The 23,748-nt window shown below is 41.9% G+C and overlaps 1 protein-coding gene across 6 annotated transcripts in view; it reads left to right on the top strand.

The window, feature by feature from the left end:
- The window catches only part of Ccdc186 (coiled-coil domain containing 186), a 34,857-nt gene extending 17,822 nt beyond the window's left edge, over positions 1–17,035 (top strand). For 4 of the 6 annotated variants that reach the window (XM_026781223.1, XM_026781222.1, XM_026781221.1 and 1 more), the window contains 9 exons: positions 3,256–3,360; positions 4,176–4,274; positions 4,440–4,526; positions 5,193–5,335; positions 6,689–6,944; positions 7,890–8,079; positions 9,066–9,146; positions 11,045–11,255; positions 12,369–17,035. In XM_026781223.1, coding sequence (XP_026637024.1) covers positions 3,256–3,360; positions 4,176–4,274; positions 4,440–4,526; positions 5,193–5,335; positions 6,689–6,944; positions 7,890–8,079; positions 9,066–9,146; positions 11,045–11,255; positions 12,369–12,723 — 1,527 coding nt within the window. In that variant the 3' untranslated portion in view covers positions 12,724–17,035. Of the gene's footprint in view, positions 1–3,255; positions 3,361–4,175; positions 4,275–4,439; positions 4,527–5,192; positions 5,336–6,688; positions 6,945–7,889; positions 8,080–9,065; positions 9,147–11,044; positions 11,628–12,368 lie in introns of those variants that run through there. The other 2 variants (XM_005352525.3, XM_026781225.1) reach the window with 2 other exon arrangements.
- The last annotated feature ends 6,713 nt before the right edge of the window (positions 17,036–23,748 follow it).

The following is a 23,748-nucleotide window of genomic DNA, read 5'->3' as shown; positions in this document are numbered from 1 at the left end:
AGAGCTAGTTCCAGGACAGGCTCCAAAGCCACAGAGAAACCCTGTCTCGAAAAACCAAAAAAAAAAAAACAACAAAAAAAAAAATATGTGAAGGTTTTCAGACTTGAGACAAAAGACAGTATAAGATAGTAATTCCTATCTGAAATAGATGAGATTATTGCCAGGCCTCTGGCTGCAGCACAAGGAGAAGAATTGAAACCAGGCCCAGCGCCTTTCTGGATTGAGGATATAGAGTGCAAAGTATGGAGGACAGGAGGACGGGGTTCAGACATGCAAAACTAGTAGAGCCAGCAACCTCTGAAGTCCTCACAAGGGCCAGGAAATAAATGTTCCTGTTGACACCAGCCAACGTGCATGGACTCCCAGCACACAGGCATTAAGTGGCTCTCAGCAAAGTACTACTTTAGTGGTGAGGGTCATCTTACTTGAAATAAGCTTGCTTAAAAGCTATGTAATTTAGCCATGCACTAAAACAAATTATAAAATATCTTCAAGTGATTTTCACTGTGTTTGACACCTAATGAAAAATTACCTGCATGCAAAGAAACAGAAAATTGTGGTCCATAGAACAAGAGGATCAGTCAATAGGAACAGATCTAAAATGACTCCTAGTATAGAATGGTAGACAAAGATGTTAAAGTAGAAATTATAAGTATCTCCAAGGAGATAAACAAAGGCTTGAGTCAGATAAGAGGAGACATGAATGCTATTTAAAGTTAATATTGATACAGTGTTCATGATGAAAACATTGTGTAGAATCAACAGAAGATGAAATACTGCAGAAGACAAAATCATTGGATTAAACAGCAGGAGAGAGGCTGGGGGTTTAGCTCAGTTGATAGTTATGCATGAAGCCCTAGATTCAATCCCTACAAAACTGAGCCTAGTGGTGCATGCCTGTGATCCCAGCACTTAGGCAGTATTCAGGGTTATCCTGAGCTACCTAGTAAGTTTGAGGCCAGCCTAGGCTGCATGAAACTTTTCTTAAAACAACAAAAATCCAGCAGCTTCCTGAGTGATTCCCAAATATAAAACTTCTGCATATAACACCAACGCCCATGTTCAACTGCATTCTTTATACCTGACATCTTCGATAATTTAGTGTCTTAAACTAATAAATTGTTTCTTCCCTCCATTACCTCCCTCCTCTGTCACCTCCTTATCTGAATAAATGATGACCCAATCTTTTAGTTGCTCATGTCAAAAGGCTGTGTTCAACCTGATTCCTCTCAGCATATCCAGCCTCTCATCTTACGCCTTTTAAGTCTGCATTTACCCAACACCTCACTGGAACTGTTTAGACAGTCTGTAGGCTCTGAACCCCTCTTCTAAACTTTGTTGTTTTATTTTTGTTCCTTAGAGTCTAATAAAATGAACATGCCCTTTACTTATATATTTTATTTTATTTTTTTATTTAGCTTCATTAGTAGACTGTCAGTTTCATGGGGGGTAGAGATATTTGTTTGGTTATACAGCCATTTTCCTTGAGACTAGAACAGTGTCTGTAAAGGCTGGGGAGATGGCTCAGTGGGACACAGTGCTTTCTGTGCAAATGAGACCTGAGTTCAGATTCCCAAAAACCCATGTAGTAAGGGCACTCCTGTGGTGAAATGGGGGCTGAGACAGGAGCATCTCCAGAAACTTGTAGGCTAGCTAGCCTGGTGCATGCAGCTGCAGCAAGGTGGACAGTAAGGGCTGACAGCTGCTGAGGTTGTCCTCTTACCTCTGCATACATACACACACAGGCATACAAGGTTTAACAGAAAGGAACAGTGCCTGGAAGTGCTCAGTTGCTAGGTAGATCAGATACAATAAACATCCTTAACCTATACCCAATATGACTTTTTAAAACTTTATTCAAATGTTCATTTAATTAGTAACATTTATTTGGTACACAGGAATCTCGCTTGCTGGTTTTGGGGTATTGAAATGGTCCAGAACTATATGTCAGCTGTGTCTTAGTTCTGCTATTGAAGATGCAGAACCACAATTGTTACCTAGTCTAAGATTCTTTAATCTTCAGGTTATTGAATTATTTCTAGTTTAAAGGTTGCTAGGTTTTAACATATGGCCACTTATTTAAAAGACCAGTAGCTCAAGGAAGATAAGTAAATGCTCAATTATGGTATTTGTTGTTAAATGACACATGAAGTAGTGCGTGGAGCCTAGATGCAGTGCGGATGTTGAGGAGAGAAAGGCATAGCTGCTCCAAGTATAAGAACAGAAGGAGAGCAGTAAAGGGCAGGATGCCGACCTGCCTAGAGCAGAGGTTGCCCCTGGCGTCTCCTCATAGATACAGTAGGTTCTTTTCTCACCACCATGCCAGAACATGGGAGAAAGCCTCAGGAAGGTCTTTCGGGGTCATACGTTTGCACTGTAGCAGGAAAGGCATGGCCGGCACTTTGAAGGGCCTGGTCACATTACATCTGCAGCCAGGAAGCCGGGAGAGCTCACCCTCTGGTGAGCAGAAAGCCAACAAAGAGCAGTGACATACACAGAAGAGAGTATGAGTGTTTTCAGTGGGAACGGGGCAAGGGGTGTTTGAAGAGTCAAGTGGTCAGGACTAGAGCATGTGAGTAAAGAGTAAGAATGAGAAAAAAGCAACTGGATTTAATGGGAGTAATCCCTAAAAGTCCTGTGTGAAGAATTGCCATTTTAGTAGAGAGGTAGTAGCATTGTTCAGTCAAAAGGGAGCTTCAAATCTATGTCAGACTCTCTGGGATGTGCAAAGAACCATTGTAACACCCTGCTTTTCTTACCACCTTAGCAATTTTGAGGAATTTGGTGAAAACTGTCCATTTTAACTTATTTATTGTCCATCAGTTAACTGTGCTGACCATTTTCACTTTGTCAGATGCAAACACTACTGCTAGACCCTTGCTTAGCCCTAGTCTAGTGCTCCAGCAGTGTCTTAGTCACTGCTCTATTGCTGCCATTGGGGTCAGCTCAGAGTTTCAGAGGGTTAGTCCATTATCATGGCAGGAAATGTGGAGACCTGCAGACAGACATGGTGCTGGAGAGGGGCTGAGGTTCTATATCTATATCTGGATCCTCAGGCAGCAGCAAGGAAGAGTGAGCAGCCTCTCAAAGCCCACCCGAGGTGGAATACTTCCTCCAGCAAGGCCACACCTCAAATAATGCCCCTCCCTAAGTCTATAGGGGACATTCTCATGCAAACCACCACAAGCAGGACTTTGCTGTTACTGTTCTTCACATCACTGTGGTTAATTTTGTCTCATCACTTTGTCACTACAGGACACCAAAGATAAACTCAAAGAAACAACTACAAAATTAACACAGGCAAAGGAAGAAGCTGAACAGATCCGGCAAAACTGTCAGGATATGATAAAAACATATCAGGTATATTTCCTTTTTGAAACAGACTAATTATCAGAACTCTTTTCACAACTTTATCCACCAAGTATACATGGATTTCTTAAGGCAGTTAAGGGAGCTGGCCTGGTGGGGAAAATGCTTGCCCAAGCAAGCATGAGGACTGGAGCACCCACGTAAAAAGCTGGGTTTGGCAGCATGCATCTGTAACCTTGGCTTTGTCTGGGTGAAGAAAGATGGGACGGTGGATCTGTGGAGCTCACTGGCCAGCCAATTGGCCAAATCAGTCAATTTGAGGTTGTGTGATATCCTGTCTCAGACATAAGGTATGTGGGGGGGAGCAATTGAGGAAGACCTGCTGTCACCTATGGCTTCCATAGGAACACAGGCACACAATTGCACCACATATGCTGCACAGACTAATCTTATTAGAGACCTTTTCATCAAAAAAACCATAGAAAATGTCAAAATAATTAAGAACAAAGTAAGGTAACTGAGGGAAGAAACACTAAATTATTGAAGATGTTAGGTATAAAGAATGCAGTCGAACATGGGCGTTGGTGTTATATGTAGAAGTTATATATTTGGGAATCACTCAGGAAGCTGCTGGATTTTTGTCGTTTTGAGAAAATAAATAAGAGCGAAGAAATGCACAACTTAAAACTCCCTTCGGTATTATGTTGTGATTCCGAAGTGCACTGTTCTTGTTTCTGCAAACTTAACATTTAAAATTGTTCAATGCATTCTTCAATTTTACCTGTATAATCTACTGCACAATTAGTAAACTTGATAGCAAAGCTTTGTTCATTTTTAAAGTGTACTTTTTATTGTTTTTACATTAGGAATCAGAAGAAATTAAGTCAAATGAGCTTGATGCAAAGCTCAGAGTCACAAAAGGAGAACTTGAAAAACAAATGCAAGAAAAATCTGACCAGCTAGAGGTGAGGAGTTTAGTTCTTCTGTGTTGTATCATGAATATACGTTAGATTGCATAATGAGAAAAGGAATGGAGTATTCATTACTGTCTGCATCCAAGACCTTTATAGAAGAAGCCGGAAAAAAGCTGGTAGTGCTCATGTGTTGCATTAGGTTTGTGTCTTTTCCAGATGCATCATGCCAAAATAAAGGAGTTGGAAGATTTGAAGAGGACATTTAAGGAAGGCATGGATGAGCTCCGGACATTGAGGACAAAGGTAATCAAATCTTCAGGCCTAGCTCAGAGTTGGGTTAAATAACTTTCACTTAGAATTTACTCTGATTTTTAAAGTGTCAGGGAAGGAATACTTAAAGTTCTTTAAAATAAAAGAACTCAGGAGAGAAAAAAATATCACTTTCCCAGCAATGTTGTTGAGATGAAGTGCTGTTAGTCACTGGAAGTACTTTGCCATGCAATCCTGTCAGAGCACACTTGAGGTGTCTGCACCTTACATGTGGAGCTAAGGACAGTAAAGCAGGATGGGTGGACCTCGTGGTGCATAAAATATTCTTTAAGACAGACTACTTCTGCCTGTATTGAACAGTAAGATATCTATCATTGTAGTTTCTAACGTTAGTGAATTCCATGTTTATAGCCTTTGTTGTTAGAGTAACTGTCCTTTCAGTATTCATGTGCTGTCTCTACATGTGGCTCATTTATGTAGAAATAGGGTTTGTGCAGTGTCTTCCCGGTCTGTCAGCTGTTCCCAGGTGGGATGGCAGGGCAAGTTGTTCCTCAGATCAGCAGATGGGGGCAGTGAGCAGCTTCCTATCATCTCACCAGCACTGTAGCATTATCTCGGAGTGCTGTGGGTCTGCCTGTCTGAGGCAGCTCATCAGAGTGTGAAGGTCTGTGCTGCAGCTTGACTGTGATCATTTTACAGGCGAAATGTCTAGAAGATGAACGCTTGAGAACTGAAGATGAATTATCAAAATACAGGGAAATCATTAATCGTCAGAAAGCTGAAATTCAGAATTTACTAGACAAACTGAAAATGACAGATCGGGTACAAGAGGAGCTTCAAAGGTATGAACTGAGTGACGAGCCGTTAATGCTGTCTCCAGATAGCATCTTTAAGTACAGCTACCATATCAAAGAAGAACAATTTTTATAATTCTAGTTGACAGTTCTTCAGTTTGTGTCTTTGGACGTTTTACATTGTCTTTAACTTCTAAAAGTCAAATTAAAGTTTATATTTCATAGACACTGACAGGAATCATTCATAGATGGGGTGAACTTTGTCTGTCTAGCTTCACAACTGTCCCTCTTCTGAAAGAGAGGCCTGGATCTGTACCCACATCTTTACCTTTGTATGTCTGTGGCTTCAGGTCAGAGCTGGCATCATTCCTTGACATCTCAAAAGCATTTAAACTTGACTCCCGTGTCATCCAACAGAGCCTGAGTTCAGGTTAAATTTGTATTATCTGTACTGCCTGTCTCCATGAAGAAGTGCTCCTTGCCCTCACAGCCGCCTTCCTCAGCTAGGCTACAGTGTGCCTGTGACTGGCCCTGTCCCCTCTCAGGCCGCCTCTCTCCTGAGTTATACTGCTTTCTCCCTCCTAGCCTGTGATCAGTTACAGGAAACAGAGGAGCTGTTGGTGACTCTTTTCACTTTCTTGTGCTCAGTTCTTTGAGCTGCCGGTGTTGACAGCCACTGTCTCTTGTCATTGTACCTGAAATGGTCCTACCCTGAGTTGGATTATTCTTTCTGCTGTGGGTCCTATGATTACTCCTTTATCTATTGTCTATCTAATGACTTTCTTTTTATACATTTATATTCTTTTAGAACTTTTATGTGTCTGAATGTTTACCTGCCTGTATGTGTGGGCATTACATGCATGCCTGTTACCTTTGGAGGCCAGAAGAGAGAGTGAGGTTTCTGGAACTGGAGTTACAGATTGTTATAGGCCACCATGTTGTTGCTGGAAACCAAACCTGGATGTCTGCAAGAGCAGCCAGTGATCTTAAGCGCTGCCTCATCTCTCCAGCCCCTGGAAACAGAAGGCTGTTTAGAGCGTAGCCACAATGATCCACTGAGTTTTGCCTGTGGCTGATTTCACAGTGCTCAGAAACCTGCCTGCTCGTTCATAGGATGGTGGTCACACATACTGAGCTCAGGCAGCCTGCTCGGTGTGTCCTCACGTTCCTGTCATTGGCCTGCTGCTAGGAAGCTCTTTGAAAGCAGGCTCTGCTACCCGTGCTCACTTACCTTCACAACTCTTCCCTCAGCATATGACCGTGTCATGAATGTTTGAATGGATGCATGATTACAAGTACCTCTGTGTAAAGCTTTCTATTAAGCGAAAATTTCCACACCATTAATTTATTATTTTTTAATAGCTTACTTAAGTTTTCTAATATATAAACTTTGTTTTTTAGTGGTAAACAAGAAATCGAACATTTGAAGGAAGAAATGGAAAGCCTTAATTCTTTGATTAATGACCTACAGAAAGACATTGAAGGCAGCAGGAAAAGGGAGTCTGAGCTCCTGCTGTTCACGGAGAAGCTCACTAGTAAGAATGCACAGCTGCAGTCTGAGTCCTGCTCTCTGCAGTCACAAGTGGATAGCCTCTCCTGCAGTGAGAGTCAGCTGAAAAGCCAGTGCGAGCAAATGACACAGGCGAATGCTAACTTGGTGAGGATAGTGCACATTTTGTTTTCCTCTGTGTATGTCTGTGCACCACATAGTGCTGTGCAGAGGTCAGCAGAGAGTGATGTTCCTCTGTCCACTGGAAGAGCAGCCAGTGCTCTTAACTACCAAGTCATCTCTCTCCAGCCCCCAGAGTTAGTTTTTAAAACAACAGCAAGAAGTACAGGTTGCATTTCTCTTACAATATCAAAGTATACTGTAATTAGGTTTAGGTTCTTTTAGTAATACCTGGTAATTTTAAATTTTATAAAAATATATTTGCTTTTCTGTTTAGTGAATATAATTCATATAATAAAATTTTCTAAAATGACAAAGAATATTGAATTTTTTTGAAATAAGGGAACCATGATTTCTGTCATTCTTAACTAGTATCTCAATTTTTTAAGGGTATTTATTTATTTGGGTAGTTTAGAGTGGTATAATATTCCTGGGTAATAAAAGTGTCGTCTAATTACACATAAAAATAATTTTAGCCAGTAGGGCTAGTGGTGGCATACAACTTTAATCCCAGCACTCTGAAGGCAGAGGTAGGTAGAACTCTATGAGTTCAAGCCAACCTTGTTTACATAAGCAGTTCTCAGGCCAGCCAGGAATACAGTGAGATCTTGTTTCAATAGATAAATAAATGAATGAATAAATTGAGTCATTAAGAATGTAGTAAGACCTTGTCTCAACAATATATAAATATTATATAAAAAATAAATAGATTCAGTCTTTTGAATTAAAAAAATCCAGAGACTTACAGTGCAGATATGTCCCACACTGAACATCACTCCCGCCATGTTGATGTTTGCTGGGCTGCTGGGTGAAGATGGGCAGGAGCTGTCACAGGAGAGTCTATTTTTCCTTATATTTTTAAGTTTTTAAAATGAGCAATAATTGGGGGTGGGGTGGGGAATGCTTTTTAACCATATGGTACTTTCTGTTCAGGAGAGCAGATTACTCAGAGAGGAAGAGCTACGGAAAGAGGAAGTCCAGAGCCTGCAGGCCGAGCTCTCCACTGCGCAGATGGAAGTTAAATCCCTGAGCACCCAGGTGGGGGAACTGAAAGATGACTTAGTGACGCAGAGACGCAAACACGCCGCTAACGTCAAGGACCTTAGCAAACAGCTTCAGCAAGGTACTCATGTCTTCATGTTGACTTCAGCATATGTCTGTGTTAGAGACTGCTGTGGGAGGCATGCCGTCTCTGTGTGCACCCACATGCCATCATCCACAGAGTAAATTAAAACTGCTAAGATGGTTAGGTTAGGGTTGCAGTTCCGAACATAGTTTGCTCTCATGCCATAGAATATACAAATCAGGAAAATTCCTTTGGCCAATTGGGAGGGAGAATCTAAACTTTTTTACTTTGCATTCCAAGACAGGGTTTCTCTGTAGCTTTGGTGCCTGTCCTAGAAATAGCTCTTGTAGGCCAAGCTGGCCTCAAACTCACAGAGATCCACCTGGCTCTTCCTCCTGAGAGCTGGGATTAAAGGCGTGCGCCACCACCAGCTAGCTACAAAAAATTTTTAAATGTATTTTCCCCCTCCTAAAACTCATGTATGCTAATGCATGCCTGCAATCTTGCAGGATCGAGTTCATCCTCAGCTACATAGTGAGTTCAAGGCCAGCTGAATTCAGTTCTTTTGTTGTTGTTGTTGTTGTTTAGTTTTCTTGAGCTCTCTCTGCTTTTATGTGTGTGGTATTTGGCCTGCACACCTGCTGTTCGTGGGCATCATGATCCTCTGGGACTGGAATTATGGATGGTTGTGAGCCATCACATGGGTGCTGGGAATTGACCTGGGTCTTCTGGAAGAGCTCTTAATTTCGGGTCTCTCTCTCTTGCCCTGTTCTTTCACACATGGAACTGAAGGCAGATTTGGGAGTGATTTCTGATATTGAGAAGGATCTGAAAGTTAACAGTCAGTGTAAGCAGACAGTGCTACTCTCAGTTGTCTTTGTTTTTATTTAACCTGTGCATTTCCAAAGATACATCTCAAGAACTTTTGTCTTGTGGTCTATGCCATTTTTCCCAAATGACCCTAGCAGTTAATAAATATCACATGACATGAGCAAATAAATGTTGATTAAAACTGTCACAAGTGATCTCTTTCTTTTTCTCAGCACGGAAAAAGTTAGAGCAGACTGAGAATGGAAGCTATGATAAGGAAGTCAGCAGCATGGGAAGCCGCTCTAGTTCATCAGGTAAACATGAGCTCAGTTGGTAGCAATTGTTTTAAAAAAAAAAATTAAGAAGTATTTATATGCTTTGTTTTATTATGAGGCTTAAAATGGGCAGTACATATAATTAATTATATTGTAGAAAATCTACCTTAATAAATATTTACATTCTGCTCTTTGGCAAGGTTCCAGGTTTGTCTTGGGCTCTATATGAGGCCCATTTTCTTTGCCTGAACTTTTGTATCTGTGCAGCCTTTCCTCTTTTAATTTCTGAAATTTAGATTTATATCCAGCCATATCCATTATGTGGACTCTGTTCTAAATTTTAACACCTAAGAAGTGATGAAATGACCATCCTTATTGTAGCATCGGGTTTTATGCCTCTGATTCTCCTTTGATAGTAACAGGGGATTGGTTTCAGAGCATGCAGTGGATACTAAAATCTTTTTTAAATGGTGCAGTCTTTGTGTGTATCTGTGCCATCCTCCCACAGACTTTAAATCATCCAGAATGTATAGATAATATCTCAGGTCTAACACAGTGTGAATGCTAAAGTATAGTTATTGAGCTGTTTGTTTAGGTCATAAAAATTTGTATATGTTCAGTATAGACACTTTTTAAAAAGTATTTCCAGTTTGTTGTTTGTTGAACCTATAGATGGGGATTTCATAAATATGGAGGAGACAATTGTGTGTCTGTATTTATTCTGTTTTTCTCTGTCTCTGCCTTTCTTTCTGTTGATCCTTTGTTTTCTTTCTGTTAGAATATAAAAATTATGTGTTAAGGTCAAAGCCTCAGCAGTAGTTACCATAGTAACAGAATGTGTGAACAGAAAGTACCTAGTTCAAAATTGCCACTTTATCTTAGGTCCCATCTTACTTGGTCGTGTAATGGGGCTAGGGTATCATTTCCTCAGGTCTGTGACAGGACTGAGGAGGCCATTCGTGTTAGGTGAAGAGGTTCAGACACTGATCTGCCAGGGTCTGCTGGGATGCTGACATTTACAGAGTCTAGGCATGGGGAGCACAGATACTACATGCATTATTGTACTGGCATCTAAATGAGGGTAGCAATCCTATGAGGTAAATCACTATTGTTAGCAGAAATAGCCTAGGCACTGAGGTAACGTGTACAAAACACACTAGTAATGTGACTAGTAAGTGGATTTGAACGGTGATTTTGCCTCTATTGTCAGTGTGTTGGTCACTTTCTTCTGTATCCTGCAGAATATCTGACAGGTATGTCCTCCCCTCCCACACATGCCTCTTTTCCTCTCCTACCCTGTAAACAGAGACTGCTTGTTTGTTTCCCTGCCACCCAGACCCGAAATGATCCATTACAACACTGGTTGGCCAATGACTTAGACATATTCCTGCCTAACTCTTACATCTTAAATTAACCCATTTCTATTCTGTGTATCGCCACAATGTTATGGCTTACCTGGTAAAGTTCCAGCATCTTTCTCCTTCGGCACCTACATGGAGTCTCCCTGATTCCACCTACTTTCTCTCTGTATCTCTGTTCGGATTGCCCACCTGGCTTTACTCTACTAAGCCACTGGCTGAAACAGCTTCTTTAATAACCAGTGGTAATATAACATATTCATAGCATACAGAGGGGAATCCCTCATCACTACCCTTCTTTTTTCACCTTAATGTTCTTATTGTTTACTCTTTGAATTCTTTAAGCTTGCTATTCTTTTTTACTTTTTTTAAGATTTTGTCTGTTGTCAGTTTTTCATCTTGATCCTGTGTGACATAACAGGCATTGCTGACCGCTGCTGTTATCTGTGCTTTCACAAAATAATGGCGGTCACAAGAAGCCCATTTTTGTATCCTTTGCCCAGCACTGGGCAGTTACTGTGAATGAAATGAGGAGGCCTAGGTCACACACACTGACTGAACTTGCTTTTCTGTCTTCAGGGTCACTTAATGCTCGCAGCAGCGCTGAAGACCGATCTCCAGAGAATACCAGCTCCTCGGTGGCTGTGGACAACTTCCCAGAAGTGGACAAGGCCATGCTGATTGAGAGAATAGTGAGGCTGCAGAAAGCGCATGCCCGGAAGAATGAGAAGATAGAATTTATGGAGGACCACATCAAACAACTAGTAGAAGAGATAAGAAAGAAAACCAAGTATGTATTACTGTGGTAGTATAGCCTGTGTTAGAGGACTGCCATTTGCATGCCCTCAGAAACTGGTGAAATGCTGGTCTTTTCCATGGGGTTCACCATGTTATCCAGGCTGGCGTTGCATTCCTGGGCTCATGTGATCCTTCGGTATCAGCTCCTTGAGTAGCTGGGACTATAGGCAAGCGACTCTGTGCTTGGCTTAGTGATTCCTTTGGCATTGCATACACCATCTTTTTTGATCACCTGTTGTATTCTAGGTTTAGGGGATACAAAGAGAAAGAAAACCAAGTTTCTCCTTAAAGGTAAAACATCAGGAGAGAGAATGAATGAGAGAGAGAGAGAGAGAGAGGGAGTGGAGGGTGGTGGTTTTGCTTTTTAACATACTAAATAACTGGGGACATTTTTTTAAAAATGCATTTAGCTTTTAAAAGATATATGAAGTTTTGAGAATTTTTTTTCCCCAGTGGTCAAAACCTAATGGGATAATAATTGAGCTCCTCTTGGTATAAAACTTGGGGCTGGTTAATCAGTTCCTTAGGTCCACTCATGCTTCTGCTGAGTGGGTTCTCTGAATCTTCAGGTTAGTGCACTAAGTTTATAAGACCAGCCCTTACCCGCAGGAGACAGACTCCAGCTACACTGCAAACCCATCTTAGCTGAGCCACAGACTGTGTGGCATCACATTCCTCTCGCAGACACCACACTTAAGAAAGAGCTGTCTTCATATGAAAGTCTTCTCCTGAACCTTTTAAAGTTATTTTGAAATAATTTTAGACCTATAGAAAATTTTGCTTGTAGATTTTAAAAGAAAGGGCAAAATAGAGTTTAATAGAAACTATTAACAGAAATCAAACCAATAAAGTAATGACTAAATATTCACATACAAGTACGGAAAAAAAACAAAAAACTGTGTTTATATTTCTTTAAATACCCCAATACAATGAAAAAGGGACAGTTTAGGACACCATTTAGTAAGGAAAATTCTACACCAACTTAGGTCATTGGTCTAACAGATGTATATTTTATGCTAATCATCTTTATGCTTATGATTCATTGATCCCTATAATTTCCAGGGTTTTATTCTGCAAGCACACAGAGTATTATTTTGTTTTGCAGAATAATTCAGAGTTACATTTTACGAGAAGAATCAGGCACACTTTCTTCAGAAGCGTCTGATTTTAACAAAGTGCATTTGAGTAGGCGTGGTGGCATCATGGCGTCCCTATACACATCCCATCCCGCTGACAGCGGGCTGACTCTGGAGCTTTCTTTGGAAATCAACCGGAAATTACAGGCTGTTTTGGAAGATACATTGCTAAAAAATATTACTTTGAAGGTATTTGTGTTTCCTATTCATTTCCCACTCCGTAAGTGTGGCACAATGATGCCTCTTCATAGTTGGCTAGCACCAGCTGTTTACCTACCACAGGATACCATGGTACCCAGAGATAAAGTCAGTGTCAGGCACTGAGGTGGATTTTTCACTTCTCTGTGGATGGCTTTTGCCATATGACTGTAATTAATTATAATTTTTTAACATTATAGTATTTTAAGTGTATTTTGTGACTTTTTTTCAGCTATTGTCAGACCCAACTTTTCTGTCTTTGCTATGTATGGACCTTGATAGCTACTAATAGATTTTTAAAATAGTTTTTAATCTTAAGTAATCGTTATGCATTAAAACTTGACATAGCTGCAGTGAAAGATTATAACTGGGTCAGGTGTGGTGGCGCACGCCTTTAATCCTAGCACTTCTGGGAGGCAGAGGCAGGAGGAGTTTTGTGAGTTTGATACAAGCCTGGTCTGTCTACATAGTTCCAGGACAGCTAGAACTACAAAGAGAAACCCTGTCTCAAAAACAAGAACAGACCTATTTCACTAAAACATGTGTCTAGTTTATATCAGTAGCAAGAACTAGTCACTCAGTCTCACAGTTGAGGCAAAAGCAGTTCACAGGGTACTTGTATTATACTCAGTACTTCTGTTTTCTCTTCCCCACTTATTAAAGGAAAATCTGCAAACACTTGGAACAGAAATAGAACGCCTTATTAAACACCAGCATGAACTGGACCAGAGGACGAAGAAAACCTAACACAAAAGTTCTTGCCCAGTAGACAGACAAGAGCCACAGAGCAGCAGGTGCCACTGTCCAGTGTCCTGAAACAGTCCTTGCTTTGTGTCAGCTAATCAAAAATTCGTTTTACTTCCCTGTGTGCTCTTTTATGAGTGCATTGACGTGTGTGCCATAACTGTCAGCTCAGTGAAGTTCATTTCTATGCGGTGTAGTTCAGCCCTCTTGTCACCGACTTCAACATCTAATCCGCTTATTGCCCTAAAGTGCTAACTAAACATTAGTACAAGGGTTTCAAAAAAAAAAAAAAACTTTGCCATCTTTCTTCCCTTAGTGATTTCTTCCTTTGAAAGTGTTCGCAAAAAGGTGTTCTCCATCCATCCGTTCATTGTTTCTGCAGCACAAAAAGAAACCTAGAGAAACCATGAAGTTTTCCAGTTTTGATCTGGACACAGTGATCACCCTGTAGTTCTAGCTACTTCAAAGGCTAAGGAGGATCTGGAGCTCATGAGTTCAAAGCCAGCCAGGGCAACATCCCAAAACCCCATCACAATTAGCCCTGAGTTGTGCGATAAGGATGGATATGAGTGCTTAATTCTGATTTTAATGACAACGAGACAGAAAAGCTGGCTGTTGGTAACTAATAGTGACCAGGCACTATTTATGTCTGTCAGGTTTCCTTATTTGGCATAGCTACATTTTTCACATTTAGGTTGTTTGAGTTACTAGTTGAACTTTTTAAATCTCCAGTTATACTTAAACTATGATTTTAAACAATGTATATACTTAAAAATGTCCTGTGGATTTGTTAAACTTTAAAATGTGAAGTGAATCTAATCATTAGAACAGATAAATGAAGACTTTGAAACTGACATTCATTAGTTTTACTGACACTGTGTAGAGGTAAATGACAGACTAATGGCAGTGGTTCTCAACCTGTGGGTCGCAGCACTAGTAAAAGTAACAACCACTGGGTTAAGGGGTTTATGAAGACCACATTCCCAAGAGAAGCCAACACTTAGCACTGTTAACTTTTCATGTGTGCACCCATTCTTCAGTCTTGATAGTTAATTAGCATAATGAAACACTGTTTCCCCAAATGTGATGTTTCACAATATTATTTAAAGCACAGTTATATCTTCATAGCCAAAGGAACATAGAGCCAAATTGTTGTATCTTGTTGGATATTTACAGTATTTAAGATGTATATTTAAATGTTACCAATTGTAGTACCAATGTTTTTGTCATTGAATTTTTTTTCTCACCTATCAGAACCTAAACACTGCATTATGTTCAAACCATCTATATCCTGGGAGACCTTGGATCATATTGGCAAGCCTCTATTTGTTTTGTGTTTGGGCATTTTTCCTCTTAAGGAACTTGAACTTAGGGGGTAGACCTTTAAAGAATTGTATGGGCTCTAGCGGGCATAGTAACACTTGCCTGTAACCCCAGCACTCAGGAGGTACAGGAAAATTAAAGGGCAGCCTCAAGAACAAAGTGAATTGGAGGCCAGCCTGGGCTATGTGAAGCCCCATTTTATAAATAGAATTGTGTGGGCTCTAAAAATTTGGATCATGTCCTTTTAATGTGTTTTAACATTTCCTTAAATCAACATTCATTATAAATGTAATTTACTAAATACTAGATGTCAATATAGTGTCTTTATGTGATATCTCTTGTTATCCAAAAAGTATCTCTTAGCTTCAGAGTGAAAATGTGTTCAAAGTTGTTTTATTTATAAATAGTTGTAAAAAGTATTAGTCATAATGTCTTGCTCTTTTTATTATTAATAATTTATTAGAATAAAAAATAGGGTAAGTGCAATAAATTTTGAATTTCCCCCATTTATTCCTAGACATGCTATAACACTCCAAAGGTCTACATAGCATAGTCAGTTTAGCTACACTTCCCTGGTTTCTCAGGTGATATTGATTCATAAGTTAAGTGATTGGATTTTCTAATTCCAAGACACAAACATGCATAACAGTGACCAAATAGTGATCATGTCCACAGTATTCTGTACCTGTGTATGGAATACTTTAAATTATATATATATTCAGTACAGAGTGAACAAATAGTGTTAATATTTATGCTACATGTACTTGGAAAACTTAATAATGGAATAATTAAAGATATTACTAAAAGCCATACTTTTATCATACTACTGTCTTTTTCCTATCTCTGAGGCTTAAAAGCTGGAAAAGGAATTTTTTTTTCACTTGCCATCTCCTGTGTCCTTCCATACATGGTCAGGACTGAGCAAAGTAATGTATAAAAACGCGTGTGCTGAGGAAAGAACCTTCTGACTGATTTATAAACGGCTCCACTCCAGATTTCCCGGGTCCTCCTACTGACTGAGTATGTGGAGGAAAGAACCTGAGAACCCAGGGAGACTTGTTGTATTTGATCATTGTTAGTTACAAATGTGAAGGACTGTTTTAGTTATTTAATAATACTTTGGTATCCTTGGGCAAGAAATTGTGTGTGTCTGTGTGTGTGTATCTGCGTCTGTCTGTCTGTTTGTGTGTCTGTGTATTTGTGTCTGTCTATGTATCTCTGTGTGTGTCTACATCTGTGTCTGTGTATCTGTGTGTGTGTGTCTGTCTGTCTGTCTGTCTGTCTGTGTGTGTGTGTGTACATTTTCCCTGTTCTCGTTTGAAAGTGAATGCTCATCACTCATTTTTCCCTGAACCCCCTGTTTTGGTTGTTAAAACAGTCTCAGGGGTTGAACATGGTGAGTTTGGACAGAATGAACAATCGTTGGTTATTTTGTTTTGTTGTATGTAACTATTTAAAGTGGTTCAACAAGACTACACATGTCATTTATTCATTTAAGAAATATATTTGCATAATAGACACCTTGTCCGGCACCTAGAGGAACTGTGGTTATGACTTTCCAGTCTCTAGGAACTAGTGGTCTCATGACAACAGCAGGACAGGTCTTCAGACCTCGCTCCCGCGTTAGCCCGTTACTGGGCTGAGAAGAAAGTTGATCGATTTGCACGGTAGACAGCTCGACAGACCCAGCCCGACCTGGAGCTCTCACTGGGGAGCATTGCGAGCACAGTGCTGTTTCCATGGTGCTTCTGCACATCTCACTTGGTAAGGGGAAACCTGAAGACCATAGCATGGTGTTAGACCTTTATCACCTGCTTGACATCCCAAATGAGTCTGTCGTTCAGCCTTCCAAATTCTCTCTACAGGATGTCGATTATTTTCTAAATATTTTTACAAGAAAATTTAGGCTAAAATCTGAAAGAAAAAAAAACTCAGAAACTATTAATAATGTAAATGTGATATATGTTGCTCTGGTAAGGGTATTTTTTATAAATAAGGTCATTCACACCTTGGGACTGTTGACTCTACTAATCTGCTTTTCGAGATTTTTTTTTTTTTTGTCCATCGAGGAGTTCACACTGACACTGTTAATCTAGTTGGTGGCACTAGTGACTGGAAGATTGTCAGAGGTGAACAAGAGAAATCATTGAGAAAGCAAACTAAATGAAAACTTAGTTGCATATTGAAATGTATATGTTTCTTCTCGAATGGACTCCTGAACTGTACACGGCTGTCCTTCGTGACCGCGTGGACGTCCACGTTGTATAGCTACCCCTGGATTACACTGTGCACTCTGTACATACTCTATATAAAGCGATGCTCTTCAGGGGTCTGTATATTCTGTACCTTATTAAATAAGCAGTGCCTGTTTACCAAAGCTGTGTCTCTGTGGCGTCTGTAGTGACTTACACACTTCACATGGCTAAGCAAACATTCTCCATCAGCAGCAAGACTCTTATAAACTGCTTGATTTTGGCTTTTAAACTAGACTGATTATTCTTGCTTCTCATATGTATCTTTATCCTATCAAATATGATTGAAGTAAGGTTAAGTTGAATGCCAGATTTCATTTTAAATTTAAACTATAGATAGCAAAACTGGGTATTTTATAGAAGACGTTAGTTCCACAGACTAGAAAGTTTCCTTCTGGCTGGTAACCTTGTGGTACAATCTGACGTTTCACAAAACTGTGGTTCTTCTGTGCAAAAATGTGTTAACACGCAGTGAGTATTTCACGTCATTGGTGTTGCCTTGCATCTCTCTGGGGTTCTGGTGCTTCCTGCCCTGAAATTCAATCTAGAATGCGGTACCTGACAGCGATGGCAGCTTCCACAGTGTCCTCTGTAGCTGCCTTTCAGGAAGCAGTGCGTATGCGTTCACACATCCTGCTTCTACTGGCTAGTCATTGACTAACATCTTAGAAACAGTTTGTGTAAAACAGCACCTCGGGTGGAAGGAACATGGGGAATTTCCAGTCATCTTTCATTTCCCTAGGGCCATGCTTTTTTCTGGACTGCCCATCCTTTGACATGGCAGTTTCTAGATAAAATAGACCAGGAACTACATTTGTTTCAAGAGAGACTGCATACACACATTTTTGAAGTTTTGTCTTTAGTGCTAATGAAAACGGTAAGGGTGGGAGGTGGGTTTGTGTGTTCAGCACCCTCCAATGTCTCTTGCCTGAAGCACTTTCAAGTGGCTTTTATAGGACCTGTGTTGTGAGCACCCCCTTAGCACACAGCTCTGCTGCCCTTGCCGTAATCTTTGTTGCATTTCTCCTACCTTGGAAATGGCAAAAATAAATCTGTGAACTGTTCCAGGTATTTGGGGTAATGGTAATTAAGCAGCATGGATGGAACTTGAGTTTAGGTGGAAGTGACTTGTTCCTGATGCTGTGGGCCGGATGTAGACCAGATGCCGCCCATAGTTGGCAGCCCTTAACTAATAGGTGATCCCCTGATTACCAGTCAAGCTAGAGAATCGTATGTAGTGATAAGCAGCAAAGTAGTTGAGCATTTCTGTTTATTTTTTAAAAAAGAGATCATAGAAGTTACTTTCCAAAGACATAGAGGTGGATGTGTCTGTGTGTTGTAGTGAAGAGGCAAGAAGGCCTGCTTTTCATCCCCTCCAGCTCCCGCATGGTTAGCTTTACACCCGAAATAACACACAAATTGTATTCATTTAAACACTGCCTGGCCTATTAGTTTCAGCCTCCTACTGGCTAACTCTCACATCTTGATTAACCCATTTTTATTAATGTGTGTAGCACCACGAGGTTATGGCTTACCGGGAAGATTCTAACCTGTGTCCATCTCTGAAAGGAGAGCTATGGCGTCTGCCTCACTGTCTTCTTCCTCCTAGAATTCTGTTCTGTCTACTCCACCCACCTAAGGGCTGGCCTATCAAAAGACCAAGGCAGTTTCTTTATTAACCAATGAAATTAACACATAGACAGATGACCTTCCTACATCAGTGTGTCGTGTGTTGGGTGCATGGGGTAGGAAGGAGAAGACTTGTGGAATGGTTGACGGACTGCTCTGATTCCTTGTTACATAACTTAAAGGTGACTTGAGGGGCACTAGTGTTTGAGCCTTAGCTGTCATGGGTGAGGTGCCACACCGCTGAACCGTGTTATCACTGGCCCTCTATCCTGAGCTGAGACTTACGAGTTGCCCAGGCTGTCGTTGAACTCACTGTGCAGCCCTGGGGTCCTGGCCTAAGGTTGCCCTTTGGGAAAGTTCTTTAAAGCCACTTTAGGAAACCAGATTGCACGACGTCTGATTTCCCAGGTTAGCCCCATTTTTTAGAGATTCATTAACAGAAAAAGTTGAGGATTAGAATATTAATGTTGGCTTCTGAATATGAGATGCAGAGACGATGCTAGTTGGAGGTGCATGGGCAGAGCTGTGTAGCAAAGGCCACGCTCAATGCAGGTGAGTCTGCAGGACTAGACTAGTTCCAGGTGCAGCTGTCTGTACGAAACAGGGTCCCCAGAAGTCACAAGTCACCCTGGGTAATTCTGGGTATTTCTTATCAACGTACACAGATTTGTCATCAGAGTTGCTATTTTGTGTTTTATAGTTTATTCAATGCTAGGTTTACATAAAAAGCAAAATAGCACTTAGGGCTATTCTGGTCAAAGATTAAATACAGCAGGCTGTACTGCTTTTTTATTTTCAGAATGTTTTGTTTCTCCTTTGTGGTAATAAGGAACACAGTTAAGTTTAAAAGACAAACATACCAAGAGGGACAGGGACGCCCTAATGAACTGCTCTGAACGACTCAGACCACCCTGTGAGATGTAAAGGACACTCAGCCTCTGTCCCAGGAATTCAGTCCTGGGGTGCTTGTCATGAATCTGCTATCTCCCCAAGGTCTAACACTCCAGTAAGTCAGATTGCTCCCCACAACTTCAGCCGGGGAAAAGGAAGATGGAACCAATCATTTTGTAGCCGGTTAAACTCAGAGGTCTGGAGGAGAGCAGGGATTGAAGCCAGTGGGGCTGAGAGTTCCTGGCAGTCTGGCGCCACTTTGGCTTTGCTGTAGATACGCTGATGTCTTGCTTCAATCCTGATGAACACTCTGCTCTTCCTGCCCCCATCTCCAGCCAGGGCCATCAGAGAACACAGGTGTAAAGTTCCCTAGACATGGAAGGCCCTGCCCTGTCTCTGCTGTGACCCCTAGACAAGCCTAATCTCTTGAGTTTCAATTTTCTCTCTGCAGATGGGGGTGATAGAGTCTACCTGGCAGAGCAGTTCTGTAGTCTAAATAGAATGTGTAGGAAAGAGCTCTGTGTCATGGGGTCCTGTCAAAACTGAACATCCAAAAACAAAGATACGAATTTTTAAGTATTAAAAATGTTTAAGGGTGATATGCATGTGTCCTCTAAAACTTGTTTTGATGACGTTACCTTTATAAAACAAAACACCACTGTGTGAGTGCCTCCATGTGGGCACAAACATTGTGGGTGAGGCGTACCAAGCCCATGGTGGTTCCCCTGAGGAGTGGGGGGGGCCTATATTTTACTCAATAATCTGTTTTCAGAACTGTTGCAAAGAGTATTGCACTCTGAATTATAGTTCTCTCTAAGATGGTGCAGCACAGTCCACACACGGTAGAGGCAGCCGTGGGGAGAGTGCGCTGACTGAAAAGGTCATGTGCAGGCACTGACTGAAAAGATCATGTGCAGGCTTCTGATTCCCTTGGAAGGGACTAAGATTAGGAAGGAGCCAGGCGGTGCTGGCACACACCTTTGATCCCAGCACTTGCAAGGTAGAGGCAGGTGGATCGCTGTGAGTTAGAGGCCAGTCTGGTCTACAGAGCGAATTCCAGGACAGATTCCAAAGCTACCCAGAGAAACCTTGTCTTGAAAAGCAAAAAAACAAAACAACAAACAAAAACAAAAAAATAGTAATAATAGAACAAAAACCAAACAAACATAAAAAAACAATGACAACAACAAAAGAAAAGATTAGAAAGGAGTGTGAGATATAGCTGGGGGGAGCAGTCTCCTGCCTAGACTGTAGGTAGATCAGTGAGGCCACAATCAGGGAGATCCCAAGATGGACAAACTCCCATCCCAGTCCTGGGCATAGCCACGTGTCAGCAAGGGAAGTGTCCAGGTGGCTGGAATACTTTTCATTAGTTCTTTGAGAATTTTGTACGTGGTGTTCTAATGGTGTTCACCCTTCCACATTCTTCCCAGATCCAGATCCAGATCCTCTCCACTACCCACCCAACCGTTGTGTCCAACTCTACCACCACCCATCAGGACCAGTCTGTGCAGCCTGTATATTCTTGGATGTGTGGCCGTCTGGATCGGCTAACTAGGGGCAGCATTCTTAAAATGGATTGTCCCTCTCCAGCCGCTAGCGATTGCTAGGAGCTCCCTGACTAGGGGCAGGGATTCCTTCCACCTCCGCTCTCCACACTGGTATTTGATCTGACTCGAGCTGGTACAGGCAGTGCAGCATTGCAGGTTATGATAACATAGAATGTGTAGGGAGAGTTAGGCTGGTGTTCAGTAGAACTGATAGCATCTTTTTTTCCTGTTGATAATCTTTAGTGTATTATGTGCAAATCAATCCCACACCAGTTATGATTTAAGGGGATGTTTATATAGGGGGGTAAAACTCACGAAATACTAACCGTCAGGAAAGGAGCCTAGTCGCCGGAGCAGGAACCATGAGCCTGAACCAAGAGAGCGGGCAGAGGCTTACTGCTCTTTTTAAAAGATAAATAGACCACGCTCCAGTGGGCTGGTATTTCAACAGCTATTGGCAGAAGGCGCTCCTGCAGCTCAATGGGCTCTTACTTCAGTGACTATTGGCTGAAGGAGCGGAAGGTCCTCCTGCTGCAAGCGTGTTGAGCGAGAAATGGTGAGCCGCATGAGTGGGAGGGACTTGAGGAATTAACTAATTAGAGGCTGGGAACAGCCTCGACTATCACCACCCACTGGAAAAACCGCCTCACTGCAAACTCTCACATAAAGTCTCATCTATCGGTTATTATATTAATATTTAATTTCAGGTGAAGGGCAACTTTAAAATAGTTTAAGAAGTTATTTTGAAATATGTTTTCTCCCAATAGAAGATTTTGTTTCTTCTAAGTTTGGTTGATAAGCTAATTGTCATTCTGTATCAATTGGAAGGCTTCCTGGAGTTGCCTCCAGTTGCTAGCGGATGTACCGAGAAATTGTAGGTTGGAAATGTCTAGCTCTTTCCATGATTTGAGTGGGGATGACAGTGGGGGATGAGTAGCTGACAGTGGGGATGAGGAGGGAATATAAATAAGTTAACAGATGTGTAGACAGTAAAATGACTTGGGTCTACAAGGACCCGCCTAGAGGGGAGAGACTTGAGAGAGAGTGTAGCTAGCAAATCCAAACTTCTAATAAGCTTTTGCTAGAGTTCTTCAACCCTAGAGTTTTCTCAAAGACCATGAGGGAGGAAGAACACATCCCAGAGATAAAGTGAGTTAGATGGAGACCTGTTGAGAGGAACGGCACTGGGTGTCTCACAGAAGTGGAGTACCAGAACAAGCGTGTGTCTGGAAGTTTGGGGGACTCATCTGCTTTAGTCTGAGCAGTGCAGCCAGCTCCCTGACTGCATAGCAACAGAGCTGGTGCACTCCTCTTAGAGGCACAGGCCTGTGAGACTGGAATTTCTGCGCTTTTGACCACATGGCCTTCAGCAAGTGTGTAGCTCTTTCCTCCCAATTGAAACATCCCCTCCTGGAGGGTTGGGGAGAGTGCTCAGACTCAGGAAGAAAAACAAAACAAAAATCTCACAAGCCCCAATAAACTACTGAAGCTGACAGCGTTGCAAGGTCCCTTGCTAAGCTGCACACAGACTGCAAGGTCCCTTCCTAGGCTGCATGCAGACTGCAAGGTCCCTTCCTAGGCTGCATGCAGACTGCAAGGTCCTTTCCTAAGGCTGCATGCAGCGTTGCAAGGTCCCTTCCTAAGGCTGCACACAGACTGCAAGGTCCATTCCTAAGGCTGCATGCAGCGTTGCAAGGTCCTTTCCTAAGGCTGTTCGCAGTAACAGTTGCAGGGAGAGAAGACACCCCATGGGTTGGCTCAGCGGCTAGCAAGGTGTGTCAAGGCTCCAAGGAAGTGGCTTCCTGAGTCCTCCCATTCCACCGAAGTAGGCTTTGGGGTGAAGCAGCTGTTTGACTCACCCTTGCTCCTGGATGTAACTCCTGTAAATTCATTGGCTCTCTAAGCTAAACCTGGATACGGTTGTTTCTTTGGTCTAGCCTCAGTACCCTATCTGAGATGAAGTCACACAACAACAGGTTGATTTTTCCCCTTAAAGATTAGAAAGTGTGACAACACTAGCTGACAATGGTCTAGGAGCAAGTTCACAATCCCATTCATCTTTCTCTTGGAGATGAACATAGGGCAGATGTAGTAATAGGAGCAGTGGGCTGTGTCCCGCCACCCAGCTAGCTTTACCCGAAATAATTACACGGACACTGTATTCATTTAATCACTGCTTGGCCATTTCTATCTAGCCTTTTCTCAGCTAACTCTCGCACCTGGACTAGCCCATCTCTAACAATCTGCTGTAGCCCACAAGGTGGCTTACCAGGGAGATTCTAGCCTACGTCCATCCTGGGTCGGAGCTTCATCGCGTGTGCCTCAGAGAGCAGAGCTCTCGCCTCTGCCCGCAGGAGTGGAGCATCGTGTCTCTCTGAGGCGTCTGCCCCTGAGAGGAGAGCTGTAGAGTCTCTGAGCTCACTTCCTCTTCCTCCCAGCGTTCTGCTCCGTTCACTCCTCCCACCTACGTTCTAACCTATCAGGGCAAGCAGCTTCTTTATTTAATCAACCAATGACCTTCCTCCATCAGGCAGAGGCTCTGTTTCCAGCTGCAGTAACCTACGGCCATCCCAATGAAGATGCCCTGGGCCTGGACACACTGCCTAGTTTAGATGGCTTGTTTCCAGCTGCAGTATCCTACAGCCATCCCAATGAAGAAGCCCTGGGCCTGGACACACTGCCTAGTTTAGATGGCTTGCTTATGTGGTGCTTACAAACAGATACATCCATTTTAGGCATGAACAAGCCAAATAAAGTCCTGG

The sequence above is a fragment of the Microtus ochrogaster genome, chromosome 8 (genome assembly GCF_000317375.1).
Source record: "Microtus ochrogaster isolate Prairie Vole_2 chromosome 8, MicOch1.0, whole genome shotgun sequence".
Lineage (NCBI taxonomy): Eukaryota > Metazoa > Chordata > Mammalia > Rodentia > Cricetidae > Microtus > Microtus ochrogaster.
The sequence above is the reverse complement of the archived record's forward strand: the minus strand, read 5'-3'. Positions and strand labels throughout refer to the sequence as shown.